Below are 17,648 nucleotides of genomic sequence, written 5' to 3'. Positions count from 1 at the left end.
CTCTTCCTGGAAAATCTGGAGCCACCAGACCACGTGAGCTTGTCCTTATTGGCTCTTATGAGTTCCTCTCACTAAATCTCATGATTTGTAAAAAGTATAGAGTCTATAGATCTCTGTCAAGTCACATATTTTCTTTACCCAATTATCTTCACCAGGCTGGGCTTGAGGTAGAGGTCAGGAAGGGCAAGAAAGGCGATAAGATTGAAGTTGTTGAATGAAGCCAGATCCCATTTCCCAAAGTACGCTGTTTCTGAATCCACTGCTGAACCAGTTGTTGAGGAATACCAATTCTGCATCCAGTGAGTACAGAAAGTCAACAGGTAAATCTTTTATTTAGCAATGATTATTTGAAGTGCTCTGCAGAAACAAACATTGGGAGAGTTGTGTACTAAGAAGCATGCATAGCACAGTGTATCCATTTCTCAATGGTTTAATATATGCATTTGATTTCTAGAGTTAAACTTTATTATTATTTTTGCACAAAGACAGTTCCCAGTATGATCTTTTAAAACATTAAAAAATCATTGTCCAATCCTAGAATATCATGGCATGGATGGATACTAATTTATTACCTTGGCTTCCTTGTTTGAGATCTGTCTTCTTAGACTCTTTATTTCTCCCTAGAAGAAATTGTCTTTGGAACATCTGAAACAAACAAAAACTTGTAAGCACCTGCACAGTATTTGTCAGAAATAAAGGAGTAGGTAAATGCTTTTCGACAGGTATTTCTGGGAAGGATGGAAGATCTTGCAAGCTGACTTTTTAAGTAAGTTCTCTGCCACCCCAACTTTAGAAATCAAATATTGGTGAAAAGAAGCAAGTTAAAGATTTAATAATGGTAATAAATAATGAATAAAAATTAATTAATATTGGGGGAAAAGAGCATTTGAATGCTACCTATTTCTCTGTCTTCACTCTAGATAACAATTATTCATTTAGTTTATCCATACCTAAAAAATACTGTTTTCCCCCCAAAATGAAAACCAGAACAGTCAGGAAGATGGGAGGCAATAAAAGCATACAGGACCGGTAATGAAATTCAGCTCCGAATCAAACCTTGATCCGAAATAATTCAAAGAACTTACTGAATCAAAAAGCTGCGGGATATGGACCTGATAACAAAATACACCACAGCCCATTGCGCAATCTTAAAAGCGAGCGGTTGTTGAGGGTTGCGCAGCCCCAGGACGTCTATCTGAGTCGTAGCAGACAACGCTCCAAGGTGGAGCGTGGGGACTCCAGAAAGGTCAAGCTTGGAGGGAGGGCCTAAGGCACGGAGGAGGAGGTAGGACTCGCCTTCTCCTGCCAAATTAGGCTGTGGTCACGGAATAAGGCTTAGCAATAGCAAGCGAGGATGCCGGAAGGCACGCGTGGGGCCACCCAGCCCACGAACTAGAGCCGAGCCGTACGTCCCGCGGGAGTGAAGGCCTGCGGCAAGAGAAAGTACAGCCGTTGCCAGAGCCGAGCAAGGGAGCCCGGTGCCTCCGAGGAGTGGACCTAGGCGCTGGTTCGCGGGACGGCTGGAGTAAAACTCGAGCGGTGTCCTCCGGCCAGCGCCAGCGTTCGAGGCAGCAGCTTGCGGAATAAAAGGCGGCAGCGGCGGCGCGAAGGAAGGAGAGATCGAGTGGCTGTTGCGCCGCTGCCCTCAGGATGTCCGCGCACAGCCTGCTCAACAGCGTCTTCTCGTGCTCCTCCTCGCCGGCGGCTGCCGGCAGTCCTCCGCTCTGCCCCAAGAGCTTGTCCAAGCGGGGACTTCGCCAGACTCGCAGTCTGGACCCCGCCGTGATCGGCCGCTCCGGCGTGGAAGAAGGGACGGCGCTGGAGGGTTCGGCCCGCTCCGCGCGGGCCAAAGGGACGAGTGGTCCTTCGGCCGAATACTTGGCGGCCTTTTCTTCGCGCGCCCTGCTGCGTCCGCCCGGCGGGGGGCAAAGCTCCTTCTCGCTCTCCGTGCCCAGCACGCCACTGTCGACCTCGGGCAGCTTCCACTTTGACTATGAGGGCCCTCGAGGCAAGAGGCTCACGGCGTGGGAGCTGCCTTTCTTGGCGCGCGCACCCTCAGCCTCGGCTCTCAGCGGCGGCTATGGGGGCAGCGGGGCCAACAGCATCTTCTTTTCCCCCAGAAAGTGGCTCCAGCAGAGGAAGGGACAGCATCTGCCCAGCAGTCCCGCCTCTTCCTACGTAGTGTGGAAAGCCGAGGTAGGAGCGTTGCTTTAAAGCTTAGATTAATCATTGACCCTCTCACCACAGTCGGGTAACTTTTCAGTTAGGAGCCATAGTGGAGCTGATGTGTTGAGAACTTTAAATTAAAATGCCCTGGTTTATGAACTGCTGACTGTAGGTAATTATCCTGGGAAAAGGAGTTGATCACCTGTCTCAATAAAGGATAATATTTGTAGTTCAGAGTTGAAATAAGGGGTCTTTGGTGCTCTCTAAACTCCATGGTTGTTTTCTTGCAAACCTTTCATTACTCAAACTGCATTGATGATAGTTACCTAGCTTAGGTAATGAAACGTCTGCAAGAAAACAACCAAGCTCAGAGAACACTAAGGACCCCTCAGTCTTGCCTCAGTTATAGAACAGGTTTAGAAAAGGTACCATATATGGAACTATATTACTATTTGAAACTATTAGACAAATGCAGAATGATCTTTGCAATCTAAAATGGATCCAGAACAGGATGGAGAACTTTTAACCCGCCAGATGTTTGTTGAGTCAGCAGTCTCAGTTAACATGATGAATGAGTGTATGGGTGTTGCAATTCAGCTCAAGGAAGCACATGCTTCAAATACTGTACTTTCTGGGAATATTATTGTCCCATGTTGAGTGAGGGAATGTTCATCCTTCTCTATCATAAGAGTCTTCAAAAACATATTTTATCAGTATCAGGTTTACCTGGATGTATGCCTTAAATATGGATACTTCATTTTCCCTCTTTCTGCCTTCCTCACAGATTTATTTGTTTAATTATGTTTAAACTTTATCCTGAAAGTTTTGTATGCCTGTATAAGAAAGTTTTTCTTCCTATATCAAGTTATTCTTTCTTGTTGCCAGGTTGCATTTCTTTGGTGATGTAATGGCATGACTATGTTCTGTCCTCATTACAGTTTACAAAAATAATGGATAACATAAACTTAAGTGTTCAAAGAAAAACTCACCTCCCAAAGCATACAATTAATGTGCATAAATTGCAGTTAGATTATTATTGTCTAGTCACACTGAATATAGTCAAATATATATGTTGGATTTCAAAAAAATATTTATTTCCAATTAACTCTGAGCAATAAGTAAGAAAATTCTGCAACATAACAAACTAATAGGAAAAAGGGACCAAGATGGATAGGAGGTTTAAAATAGAATAGAATTATTTATTGGTCAAGTGTGATTGGACACACAAGGAATTTGTCTTTGGTGCATATGCTCTTAGTGTAAAAAGACATGAAAAGATACATTCATCAAGAATCATAAGATACAATACTTAATGATAGTCATGGGGTACAAATAAGCAATCAGGAAACAATCAATATCAATATAAATTGTAAGGATACAAGCAACAAGTTACAATTGTGCAGTCATAAGTGGGAGGAGATGGGTGATAGGAACAATGAGAAGACTTAATAGTAATAGTAATGCAGCCTTAGTGAATGGTTTGATAGTGGTGAGGAAATTATTTGTTTAGCAGAGTGATGGTGTTCGGGGAAAAAGTGTTTTTGTGTCTAGTTGGTATGCAGTGCTCTATAGCATCGTTTTGAGGGTAGGAGTTGGAACAATTTATGTCCAGGATGCGAGGGGGTCTGTAAATATTTTCACGGCCCTCTTTTTGACTCATGCAGTGTACAGATCCTCAATGGAAGGCTGGCAGTGATTGTTTTTTCTGCAGTTCTGATTATCCTCTGAAGTCTGTGTCTATCTTGTTGGGTTGCAGAACCAAACCAGACAGTTATAGAGGTGCAGATAACAGACTCAGTAATTCTTCTGTAGAACTGTATCAGCAGCTCCTTGGGCAGTTTGAACTTTCTGAGTTGGCGCAGAAAGAACATTCTTTGTTGTGCTTTTTTGATGATGTTTTTGATGTTAGATGTCCATTTTAGTTCTTGAAGTATGATAGAACCTAGTATTGTTGATACTGTGTTGTCTAGTATTGTAAGAGGTGGTAGTATGGTAGGGTTTCTCCTAAAGTCTACCACCATTTCTACAGTTTTGAGTGTGTTCAGTTCCAGATCGTTTCAGTCATACCATGAGGCTAGTTGTTCAACCTCCCGTCTGTATGCTGTTTCATCGTTGTCTCGAATGAGACCAATCACTGTTGTATCATCTGAAAACTAAAGTATTTTAACAGAGGGATCCTTTAAGATGCAGTCATTGGTACATAGAGAGAAGTGGAGAGAGCACACAGCCATGGGGGTTCCTGTGCTAATTGTACAGGTATCTGATGTGATTTTGCCTATCTGTTAGGAAGCTGGTGATCCACTTACAAGTGTGTTCAGTTACCACTAGCTGATTTAGTTTAGTTAGAACAATGTCCGGTATGATGGTATTGAATGCTGAACTAAAGCCTACAAAGAGGATCCTTGCATAGGTCTTTGGAGATTCAAGATGTTGTAGGATGTACTGCAGAGCCATATTAACAGCATCATCTGTCGACCTATTTGCTTGGTATGCAAATTGCAGGGGGTCTAATAGTGGATCCGTGATGGTTTTCAAGTGGGACATCACTAGCCTTTCAAAGGTTTTCATAACTACAGATGTTAGAGCAACTGGTAATTCAGTTCAATGGCAAATAAAAAGCCATTAACAGCAAATCACAAATCTAATGACAAAAGAAAGAGGACAACATAAGTCAATGTATAAGTGACATTTTTATTAATAATTTGGATAAAGAGATGGGATCATCTTACCAGATTTGGAGATGACACATACAAGATAAAATAGCTAATACCACAAAAACAAAATTCAGTATGATCATGAGAAGCTGAAGGATGCATTGAAAATACAGAATAAAAAATTAGTAGAAACAAATGCAGATTTAAGTTCACTTTGTAATTTATAGGACACCGAAATCCACCAAGACTCTGGGTATCTTACAAATTTAAAAGTAAAGAACATTATTAAAAGAATAAAGATAATAGACCTTCTTTCCCCACAAAAAATGAGCCTGGAAGGGCTTAAGAAACACTGATTAATTGCAAGAGTGTGGATGATGGATTCTTGTCAGATAGTAAATCTGAAAGAAACCTTGGAATAGAACTTGGTTACACACTTAATGCGTCAGTAATGTGACATGGGTGTAAAGTATGTAAAGGCCTATCACATGGGAGAAGGATATGATTTGTTCTCTGAACTGCCAGAGTACAAGTTACAAAACCATGGTCTTAAGCTGCAGGAACATAATTTTCATTTGAGTATTAGCAAAAAAATAATAAGTATAGTCTGACCTTAGAGTCATTTACCTAGACAGTGGGAAGCTCCTTTTTGTTTTGAGTGTGTTTGAGCAGATCTGTATCTGGAAGGCTTTAAACTGGATTTCCTAATTTTCTGAACTCAATAATTTTAACTCCATACCTAAATGGCTCATTCCAACTATGTGAATCTAATATACTTGATTAGGTATAAATTTCCCCAGTCTTCCTGAGTTTGCATATATTCATGAACCCACCAGCACCCTTCTTCCCTACCCTCCCTGCACTTGCACATATATACCCTATGACCCCTTTCCCCCACACGCTAATGTTTGCACATACACATGCATTCAGTAATTCTCTGTTTCCCTGGCCTCCCTGCACTCACAACATGTACCCTGTACATTCTTTCCCTGGCCTCCCTGTGCTCACACATACACACAGACACCCAGCAATGCCATGCTACTCTGGTTTCCCTGCACTTGCACACACATGTACCCACAATTCTCCCCTGGGTCTCCCTGAATTTGCACACACATGCATTCACCAGCATACTCCTTTTCTGGCTTCCCTTGCTCACATACATCCAGATACACAATCATGCATCCCACCCCCTCTTCCTCTGCTTACACACATCCACAATCCCTCTTTTCTTTGTCTCTTTGCACATGCACGTGTCCCTCCAGAGCCCTTTCCCTGTATTTGCACACATGCATCCTGCATCCTCTTGCCCCAGATTCCCTGAGTTCATGCTACACTGTATCACCCCCCCACCCCCCACCCCCATTGTCTGGGACTCCCTCTGCTTCCTACTTAATGACTTTGGGGTAAAAAACAGCCGGGAATGCCTAGATTGCCATTGCTAAGTGAGTCATTGTTATGTCACACTTTATGACAGCAATTCTGTTGTCAGTTGCCATTGTAGCATTGCAATTGAGTTGCTGATTAATAAAAGTTTGCAGAACCTGCATGTGTACATTTATTTGCCATTGAGCAAAAATATTTTTGACATAAAATTTTATCATTAGTGGCAGACAAAAAAAAAACCAAGAGCCTATGCTTATATTTATCATAAATAATGCATTTCTATTACAGCAGTGGTATCGTTTCAGTAAAGTATCTGGATAAAATCTATTTCATCTAGGGCTTCCTACTGAGGACTTCTCCTCTTTGTTCGCCTCCTCTTCCTCCATTATAAGGTCAGGGGTGAATCTACACCTTATTGGCTCTATGTGGTGCACCACCCAAAATCCTCTGTAGTTTCAAAAATAAATATATCCACCTGGCTGGCCTGAGAAAAGGAGAGAACAGTTTGCCACATCCTTCTGTAGCCATTTTTGGCAATGCCTTCACAGCTCTCTTAGTATGGGCAGAGTAAGAAATCTCTCAGCCAGCACTGGCAAGAAGGAAATGGCAATAGTATGGCCTCTGGCCGTGTAGAAGAAGATTTGCTAATGCCTGTTATAGGTAATTCAGTATAGGTAAGAATTTTGAACATAAAAATATTACAAATATGTAAATTATGTTGTGTTCTGCATAGGCAGAATTACTTATGCATTTAGGCTAAGGATAAAAGTAGCTCAGTTGGCCATAAGGATAAATCTAAATCCTTAGTTAGGTAGAACCTTTATTTAGTCAATTCAAAGGTCATCCCCAAACAGTTAACTTTACATTAGGGTAGATTAGAAAAAACAAGCAGGTAGGCATTGAACCATGAGTTCAATCTTCAGCTGGAATGAGAAAGAAAGTTCAGGCATTGATGTTAAGCTCTGGAGGCTTCTGTGATTATTTCTGTATGAACATAGGGCTAAGACTTATTCTCTGTTGTGCAAAAAGGAAAATCCCAGACCTATCTTTATTCTTAGATAAAACCAATAGTAGTTTTTTTTTTAATTGGGAAAAAGAAAAAGTAGGGAGGAATCAGTATGGAGATTGTTTTTATTTTGGATGATGAACTAGATTAAATGGAAAGAAGGGCAATGTTATTTATTAAAAGGTTCTTGTAGGATTTTTTTTAAAAAAGAAACAACTTGCATTTCTCTCTCAAGTGACAATGTTCCGAAAAGTATAGAAACTTTTTAAAAGTTCTAAAATGTGTTCTTTCATTCAACATAAAGTCCCCCATAAAATCCTCTCACTTGAAGGAAATGCCAGGTCTTTGGTGCTTTTTGGAAGGTTAGCCGGAAAAGGCCTGTTGAACTTCAGGGGAACAGTATTTATAGGGCAGGCGCTGTCACAGTAAAAGCTTGTTTTCCAGCTCCCAATGATGGCAACGTTAAAGGGAAGAGATTAGGAATATGCCCACCTCATCTGAACTTGTCCTTAGGGAGAGCTAGTTCTGCAGATCTTGTACCATGTAGGGCTTCACCTCACTTCATTTCAGTTCTAGTAGCAGGTTCTTTCTGTTCAAAGGTGTGTTTTCTGTTTGTAGATTCAATTTATTCCATACATAATTGAAATGAGCATGCAGAACTCTTCTTACAGTGTGAATGCATAATAATAACCACTAATAAACCTGCTAGGCTAATTATTTCTGCTATATTCAAGTTACTGTTTAAAAACAAAAATTTTTTTCCCAACAGTAACATGTAATTAGTAATGAAGTAACGAGGCGCTGAGGCTGAAAGATATGTAAAGTTGCCATGACATCCATAAATACCTGAGCTTCTCCTATATATATATATATATATATATATATATATATATATATATATATATATATATATATATATATATATATATATATATATATATATATATATATATATATATATATATATATATATATATATATATATATATATAAAGTCACAACCAAATATGGGAGGAAGGTCACACTTCCATTCTCTATCCTTCGGCTCGTCACAAGAGACCATCCAGACAGAAACCCAATATTTTTTACTGTTGCCTTTTTGTTACATTTGTTATATTTGTGCTGATAAATAAATAAAGGGGGACTAGTATAGATCTATTTCAAGCTATTTAGCTCTCATCAGCTAGCAAGGGTATGGCTAGCTGATGAGAGCTAAATAGCTTGAAATAGATCTATACTAGTCTCCCTTTATTTATTTATCAGCACAAATATAACATATATATATATATATACATACATAGATACATAGATACATAGATACATACATAGATACATACATAGATACATACATACATACATACATACATACATACATACATACATACATACATACATACATACATATATATATATATATATATATATATATATATATATATAGAAAGTAAAATGTATTATAACCCCTGCCTCAGACTGCAACAGTTGGAAATCTTCATCAGCCCAAGCTAAATTCCAGACATTTAATAATAATGTCAACAGTTTTGTGCGCCACTTGCAGGCTCAGAGGTTTTTGGAACTGCCATCAACAAGGTATCCTCATATGAAAATCAAAGAGCTGCATCTGTACCATTCTGTTTGGACTTCAGAATATTCTTTTGTGAGAAATGATTTGTAAAATATATTTATAAAAAAAGAATTTTTCACAACAAATCTGCTCAGTTGTCCAGCTGTCTGGTTTTTTTTTTACATTGAACTGCTTATATCAGGTAGCCTCTTTTGAAAAAAAAAACCAGCATACTTTTGGACTTATAATATCAATGTGAATTTTCAGCTGTTTTTTCTTTTGCAGATACAGTGATCTTGAGAAAGGATTTCCCTGGTTCCTGGAGCATTTTTTTTAAATGTCTTTATTGTGGTCAATGTAAATATATACATTTACATACATACACACACACACACATACACACACACACAAAGCTACGGAGGAGGAGAGTGCATAAACTACTAAAAATGGCTATTAAATTATTGACATTTATAATTTCTAACGCAAAAGTATAGTAAAATATTAAGATTACTGGCTAACATAATCACGGATAAATGGTTGTTAATTGAAGATGAACTCTACAAAATTACTTGGAAAATGTCGATTTATTCAACATTAGTTTGATTATGTTTATTATTTAATTCCATTTATATGAAGCTTCAATTGCAGTAGAAGGCACACAGCAGTATAATAAATACAAGTTAAAAACAACAGCAAATGAAGAAAAATCAACTACAACAAAAAGCATTAAGAAACCCTGCAGAGAGTAAGGAATATGATGTGAATGGAAATATGCCAGCTGTGTTGCTGAAATGACAAGAGGCAAAACATATTTTAAGTCCACAACAGCCAGATAATATTTGGAAAGAGCTGAGACAGACATCTCCCTAATTCATTGAGCTATAAGTAGGAAAAGGACATAACGTTTCAAAGAAGCTCTCTAAAAACATAGTACAACATAGCATAAATCAGTAATTTAGCTATGCAGACTCTGTAACAGATTCTGTTAGCATAAGGAATCTTTTAAATCTAGGATTTCTTGGAATAAGATTGTATGAAGCACAGTAGTACAAAAATATATCTGTAATATGTAAATATATCAAGCTGATCAAGACATCAAGCTGGCTAATTGGTTCCCTAATTGGGCTTTCCATATTCTGGATCCTTTATCTGAGATGTGCCTTTTTTAGCCTTAAGGCCAATAGCAATTGAGAAGACCATTTTTTTTGTATTTTATTAAAATTTATAGGCCGCCCTTTTCCCTGAGGGGACTCAGGGCGGCTTACAACCATTAGGAAGGGGGTACAATACAAAATAAACAATATATAAACAAGATAAGTAGTAAAAACACAACATGCATTCTACATTCAACACTCGGGTGGGGCAAATTAAGGACTTATCCCCAGGCCTGTTGGGAGAGCCGGGTCTTGAGGGCTGCGCGGAAGGCCTGGACGGTGGTGAGGGTGCGTATCTCGATGGGGAGATCGTTCCACAGGGTCGGAGCTGCAACAGAAAAGGCTCTCCTCCGTGTAGTCGCCAGTCGACATTGACTGGCGGATGGGATTCGGAGGAGGCCCAGTCTGTGCGATCTAATCGGTCGGAGGGAGGTAATCGGCAGAAGGCGGTCTCTCAAGTACCCAGATCCACTACCATGGAGTGCTTTAAAGGTGGTCATCAGTACCCTGAAGCGCACCCGGAGATCGACAGGTAGCCAGTGCAGCTCGCGGAGGATGGGTGTAACGTGGGAGAACCGCGGTGCGCCCACTATCACTCGCGCGGCTGCATTCTGGACTAACTGCAGTCGCCGGATGCACTTCAGGGGCAGCCCCATGTAGAGCACATCAATAGCATGACAGCCTCTCCTTTGCTTCCAATATCTTTAACTTCCAATATATAGTGACAATATATTGTCAATCAAGGTAATCAGGGTTAAATTCACAAAGTGTTAACTTTAACCATTAATTAATGTTATTATTGTCTTGTAGTCAGCCCTGTGTCAGGCCTGCAGCCATATTCCTCTTTGGAGCTTTGGCCTGCCACACTTTCTATTACTCTGCTATGTCATTTCTATTGTGGGGAAATGGGAGGGGGGATGGTACAAAGTTGAATGCTATGTAGCCAAATAAAATTCCTTTCTAGAATCCAAAGTCATCCTTTATCTCTACACCTCTGCACTTGACCGGAACTGGATGGGTGGAACTGCCAGCATGGCAGTGGAAGATTGGACCATGTGAAGGACTTGTGGGTGTGGGGGCAAGATCTTGAACTTTCAACTGAGTGAGGCAAACCAGGAAGCCTTAGATTCGGGTTTTCCCAGATGTGCCAACATGGCTCTCTTAATAAATTGGAACTTTGAGCAATACTTTGTCTTGGACTCTGATTTAATTTTGGATGCTATTTGGAACCCTGACATTAACCCGAATCTCCCTTAAAATACTTCATCAGCTATCTCAGGATTGGGAAGTTGTTAGGAGTACTGAGTCCCAGTACAGACCCAACCCTGGGCAGTGCAAAAATTCAGTAAAGATGGAGGAAGAAAAGAAAGCTGCAGAGAAGGTGAAAAATGATGGATGTCATTTTTTATGTGCCTTCTAAAGCTGTAGTCAAGGTGGTAGAGGTGGCGGAGGCTGCAGGAAGAGAGTGCCAGCTGGGGGCCAGGCGCAAGGAACCGACCCTTAGGTGTCCCTCACAGACAGAATTAGCTCTGCAAGATGAAGCCTCGGGATTTATTACCTCTAAGGAATTTCAGCTGGAGAGATGGGGGTGCCAGGGAAGCTCCGACACATAACTGGAGAAGGTCCAGCAGACCTGATGAATGGAGATCCCAGTCACTCTCACAGTCATTATCTGACTGGCCTCCCAGACCAATTTCGACGGCTAAATGTAAGTGGAATCAACCCCCTCTTTAGCTCAGGACCACCTAAGTAGACCCTGGCCCAGCCCACATTCTCCTTCCTTAATAGAGACTCTGCAACGCACTGGAGTGGAGATCTTGGCTCTTCCACACAGTGACTAGCGACTACCAACCCCTTGTTGCTGGAGTAAAGCCAACATCAGCGCCCTTCCCTCCCGGAGCGCAGACAGGCCCTCCATCCAAATGGGGAATTCAATCCAGCCAGCAGAAAGGGGCCTGGGGCACATCTCCCCTTAGCCAGCCACCAATGTCTGGGCTGCAACCTGTGAATCAAGCACCACCGGGGTGGGCTTTCTTCCCGGATCATGGATTGGTCCAATACCAATGGGCCCCTGCCCCTCCTCAGCAGATAACACCATTTCAGATAACTGGGCCAGGGCAGCTCCAGGGACTGGGGCCTCCACCAGTTCCAGCCCCACCAACAATGCCTCAACAGGCTTTTGCCCAACCTCCGCTGCTGGGAGCGGCTCAACAAGGGGGCCTACCACCCCAAACAGCTGACCAATGGCCCGCTCAAATTCAACTACCAGCCCTGCCGGCTCCCACACCCCCACAGTTTTGGGCAATATTTTATGGAACCCCAGAGAAGCTAGCTTACTTCCTGAATCGAGTATGGGCGTACATTGATCAGGTTGGAGCACAATACCCTTCCAACAGAGAGTGGATTCAAGAAATAGCAGAGGGGATGAATGAAGGGGAGGCTGCACATTGGATAGCAGAACTCCATGAGGAGACGGCTCCTGAGCTAGAAGATGCAACTGGGTCCATTCAACTGATGCATACCCGATTTAGAAATGTGGCCCAACGTGTGGAAGCAAAAGAGCCGATCCAGTGATTGTGACAGGCCGGTCGTCCCATGAAGTAGTGAGTTTGGGAGTTCAGGAGAATGGCTAGAAGACTAAGAGACTGGCCAGAAAGACTCCTGGTCCACATGTTTAAAAATGCCTTAGATCCCAAACTGAGGCAAGCTTGCAGCATGAGGGGGGTCCCAGAACAAATCCAGAATTGGTGCACCACTGCAATCATACTAGACCATGATCTTCACCCTCATCGAAAGCCTGTGGCAAGAAAACCTGCTAAAAGACCTTTGGGCCGCCGAATGCAGACGCAGCAAGCTGAGAAACCTCCACCCCCTTCCCTCAGGGTGGGCAATAAAATGCTACTGATGCAGTCAGCTTGGCCACAGAGCATCAGAATGCCTGGCTCTAGCCCCAGTTCCACAAGCGCATCCACCATCCATCAGTGCAACAAAGCCAAAAGCCCCCAGAAAAGAGTCATCTGGTACAACAACCAAAGGAGACAGAGAGTCCTACCATTGGGGAAGCCCCTATCACCTCAGAGGAGGAGGAGGAGGAGAATACTGAAGACGACCCAATGGTGAGTGCAGCCATCCGCCCCTTTGGGGCAATCATGGACACTGGCTACACCCAATGCTTAATCAACATGTCTATTGTGGAGCAGCTAGGCATATGCACAAGACCCCTAGCCCATCCCATTCAATTTGAGCAAGTGGATAGAACGCTAATTGAGGGGACAGCCACGCGAATTACCGAATTGGTAAAGTTACAGATAGGCTGCCACTATGAATTTCTCAGATTCATCGTAGCTCCAAGAATGCAGGAATCAATTATCTTTGGGCTTGCATGGGTGGACAAGTGGGCGCCTACAAAAAAATGAGAGGGTGGCATTAGGAAATTTATTATCGACTTTGGGCCGCTACCACTGGTAGAGCCAAAGAGCCACCCAGGGACGTTTGAACCCAATAGTCCAGACCACCCAGAAGCTGCAGCACCTGCAGCAGACACAAAACCCCCAGGGATCCAACAAGTACCAAAAGACTACTGGGACTTGGCGGGGGTGTTCAGTGAGGAAGATTACAACTATCTTCCCACTCATCAGCCCACAGATTGCTCAATAGAATTCATACCTGGGGCTACCCTACCAAAGCTGAAAATGTACTCCATGACTCCCAAGGTGATGGTTGAATTGAGGAAGTACATTGACATCAATTTGAAGCAGGGTTTTATTGAACCAGCAAAGTCGAAAGTAGCGGCCCCAGTGCTCTTCAGAGAAAAGGAAGTTGGCAAGGTTCATCTCTGTATTGATCTGCGGGGGTGGAGCATTTTTAGGAATCCAAAGTGGCCGCCTGGTTTCGCATCAGGGCTTCGCTGTAGAACTAAGGCTAAGCCATTTTTCATTGTTAGGATGTCCTTGTTATTGTTGAGCCACAGGTCTGCTGGGAGTGTCGATTTCATCGCTGTTGTCAGTTTATCCTCGCTTCGGGTGGTGATTTGGGCTGCCTTTTGGTGGGAGGAAGAAAGGATGGGGTGAACCACTTTTTCCTTCGTACTGTGGTTTTCCTGATAAGGCATCCGCCAACAAGTTCTTCCCTGCAGGGATGTATTTCAGTTCAAATGTGAACTTTTGGAAGTATTGTGCCCAGCGAACTTGCTTTGGGCACAGTCTTTGATGGGCTTTGAGAGCTTTGAGGTTTTCATAGTCAGTCCAGATCTTGAACGAAACATTTCCCCCTTCAAGGAAATGTCTCTAAGTGAGCAGGGACCACCTGATCACATACGCTTCTTTCTCCCAAATGGCCCACCTCCTTTCAGTAGTGGTTAAGTTTTTTGGAGAAGTAAGTGCATGGCAAGAGGTTCCCTTCTTTATTCTTTTGCAGTAGCTCTGCCGCTACTGCTACATCACTGGCATCTGTCTGGATTATGAATTGTTGTTCTGGGTCGGGGTGTTGAAGTATGGGCTCTTGGGCAAAGAGCCGTTTTAATTTCTCAAAGACTTTTTGACAGTCCATTGTTCACTTTAGGGGTTGATTTGCTTTGGCTTTGTCAGGGATGGCCCTGTTTTTAATAGTTCAGTAAATGGGAGGGCAATCTCTGCGAAAGCTGGAATGAACTGCCTGTAGAAATTGGCAAATCCAAGAAAGCTCTGTAGTTGTCTGCGAGTACTTGGAAGTTTCCAGTCTAACACAGCTTTCACTTTTCCTGGATCCATTTCTATTCCCTCATTGGAGATGTGATAACCCAGGTAATCTAGTGAGGTTTTGTGGAACTCAAACTTCGATAACTTTGCGTATAGCTTGGTGGCTAGAAGTTTTTCCAGGACTTGCCATACCAGCTTCATATGTTCTTCCAGGGTTTCAGAGAAGATCAAGATGTCATTGAGATAAACGAGCACTCCACAGTATAGGTGCTCCACATTTATGTACTACATGAAGTCTGTGGGTGCTCCTTGTAGCCCAAATGGCATGACTTTGAATTGAAGGCTGCCAAGGAGACAGTTAAAAACGGTCTTGCATTCATCTCCCTCTCTGATTTGGTAATACGCCTCTCTCAAGTCCAGCTTGGAGAACACCTTGCCTTTAGCCAATTGGTTCAACATATCTTTCATGAGGGGGAGGGGGGATAGGTATTCTTCATGCACGTGGCGTTCAAAGGGGAGAGGTGGTTAATTCTGTATTATTAACCCCTACATTATTCTCTTTTCAGGGAGTGGGCTTCTTCTGAAGAGAGGCCGCCTTTCAGGCCTGCAACCATATTCCCTTTTGGATCTTTGGCCTGCCACATTTTCTATTATGTCGTTTCCATTGTGGGGAAATGGGAGGGGGGATGGTAGGGAGTTGAATGCTATGTAGCCAAAATTAAATTCCTTTCTAGAATCCAAAGTCATCCTTTGTCTCTGCACCTGACCAGAACTGGATGGGTGGAATTGCCAGCATGGCAGTGGAAGATTGGACCATGTGATGGACTTGTGGGTGTGGGGGCAAGATCTTGAACTTTCAATTGGGTGGGCCAAACCAGAAAGCTTCAGATTCGGGTTTTCCTAGATGTGCCAACATGGCTCTCTTAATAAACTGGAACTTTGAGCAATACTTTGCCTTGGACTCTGATTTAATTTTGGATGCTGTTTGGAACCCTGACACCCTGTTTCAGTGTGGAGGATAATAATTTGTATAATTTGCAAAAATTAATACTAGAAGCAACATACTCCAGACATTATGTGGAACTAAATGGGGAGGTTCAGCTGCCACTCTCAAGTATTCAGCACTAAGGTTGGAATACTCTGCAGCAAAACACTATTCCCCTGTATGGCTTAACATCTGCCATACTAGTAAGTTAGATGTCAGACTCAACAACACCATGAGGGTTATAAGTGAATATATTAAAACCACTCCAACTTGCTGCTTCCTGTTCTGAGCCATATAGCATCACCAACTTTATAAAGGCAAGATGCACAAGTGACAGAATACAGAAAAATTATCAACAACTCACTTCTACTTGTGCATGCTGACATTCCTTATTTATCAACTGGAAGAATCAAATCCAGGAATCCCCTACTGGCACTCTTATCTATTTTTTTTAAACTTTTGTAATATGTGTTGTTTTTTTAATGTTGTACGCCGCCCTGAGTCCTTGGGGGAAGGGTGGCATATAAATCCAATAAACCAAACCAAACCACACTTGCACAACATCTGCCCAACAATTTTCCCAATGAAAAGCCAAATGGGTTGCTCAATGCCCAGACATATGAAGAGATATAAATGACCCCACAAAAAAGGTGCCAGGCTTTGAACTACCATGTCAGCAATGGACAATCCTGAATAGGATTCACACCTCACACAGTGTCTGCTGGAACTCTTTGTATAAATGGGGCATAATATCCTCCCCTCATGTGACTGCGGGGTTGCACATCAAACTGTAGATCATGGAGGAGATGTGACAGTTCCTGGACTTCAAATAGCTTAGTCATAGTAGGGATATTTTCTGTTCATCCTGTGTAAAAAAAGAATATTATAGCTGATAATTTTCTTTGAGCATTTTGGGAAGTGTAAGCCACTCAAACGTGAAGCATCATATAAGACCACACACACACACACACACAAACACACACACACACACACACACACACACAAATGTACAGGCAGTTTGCTTTTCTGTGTCTTGGAAAACCATATCTCAACATTTAAAACACACCACTGGGATTTAGCAGTCATATTCTTCAGCTGTTAACACTTGGAGATTATCAAGTCTATTAAGAGCAGCTAGAGAGGACTCAAGATAAATTTTAATAGTCTGTTGGTGTGCCTGCTGTTTCATAAAGCATAACTTGATTATATGTCTTTCAAAATGACTATTCTCATGGCAATTTTCTATACTTCATTAAATTGCTTGAACTAGATGAAGGCATATTTAATATTAAGACATTTTGATAAATTGCTGAACAGTAAACATCAAAGTAGACTGCTGCAAAAATAGTTTTTAATCTGGATTTATTAATTTGTTAAAGTGGTCCTGGGAGAAATAAAGGAATCAAAATATGGAGAGAATTTGAGATGATTATTATTATATTAAGATTGTACTGTTTTATTTTATTACAGTATTTGTCATTAATTGTAAAGCTTCCTTGTCTTTCAGATTTCAGAACAATATGTAGAAAGATGGTACTTACACATAGTCACTTGGTTCATACATAAGGTGACCAGATTTTAATATTGGTAAAGCAGGACACGATTGACTGGTGGGGGGGTGTTCTTGATTAAAAATTTGGTCTATATGGATTCTCTCCTCTCCTCCCGGCATGCACCCCACTGATTAAAGCGTTTTCTTTCACCCGCCTGAGCTCTGCTGCAGACGAAAGAAAGCACTTTAATCTGTGGGGTGCCGGGGGAGAGGACTGCCTCACCAGCCATAAACTTCACCGCACATCACTGGTATATTCCCTTCCCGTTCTCCCGCCGTTCCCTAGCTTGTCGTGCATTCTTTCCAAAAATCCGGACTTTTTAAAAACGCTGCGGGATGCGGGACAAATTGTTAAAAATCGGGACTGTCCCACCAAAGTGGGATATCTGGTCACCTTATTCATACATCCTGCTATGTCATTAATCATAGTTTACAAACCATAATGAACGTGTTCATTGTTGCAAGCCAAAACCAAAAAAATGCTCAACATGAATAATGTAGCCAGCCC

General features: G+C 42.0%; 1 protein-coding gene and 1 long non-coding RNA gene across 4 annotated transcripts in view; one reads left to right on the top strand and one right to left on the bottom strand.

The window, feature by feature from the left end:
* Positions 1-315: 315 nt before the first annotated feature.
* On the bottom strand, positions 316-1,222 carry LOC148043317 (uncharacterized). Its single transcript, XR_015698227.1, has 2 exons — positions 1,086-1,222; positions 316-645 (listed from the first exon to the last, which is right to left on the bottom strand). It is a non-coding gene; the product is annotated as an uncharacterized LOC148043317 (long non-coding RNA).
* Positions 1,223-1,289: 67 nt separating this feature from the next.
* The window catches only part of ARHGAP6 (Rho GTPase activating protein 6), a 269,632-nt gene continuing 253,273 nt past the window's right edge, over positions 1,290-17,648 (top strand). For 2 of the 3 annotated variants that reach the window (XM_087726620.1, XM_087726618.1), the window contains exon 1: positions 1,290-2,196. In XM_087726620.1, coding sequence (XP_087582746.1) covers positions 1,651-2,196 — 546 coding nt within the window. In that variant the 5' untranslated portion in view covers positions 1,290-1,650. The remainder of the gene's footprint in view (positions 2,197-17,648) is intronic. The other variant, XM_087726619.1, reaches the window with a different exon arrangement.

This window comes from Thamnophis sirtalis, unplaced genomic scaffold, assembly GCF_051295495.1.
Source record: "Thamnophis sirtalis isolate CommonGarterSnake01/CBP01778 unplaced genomic scaffold, rThaSir2_p1.2 scaffold_12, whole genome shotgun sequence".
NCBI lineage: Eukaryota > Metazoa > Chordata > Lepidosauria > Squamata > Natricidae > Thamnophis > Thamnophis sirtalis.
This window is presented reverse-complemented; position numbering and strand designations above follow the sequence as displayed.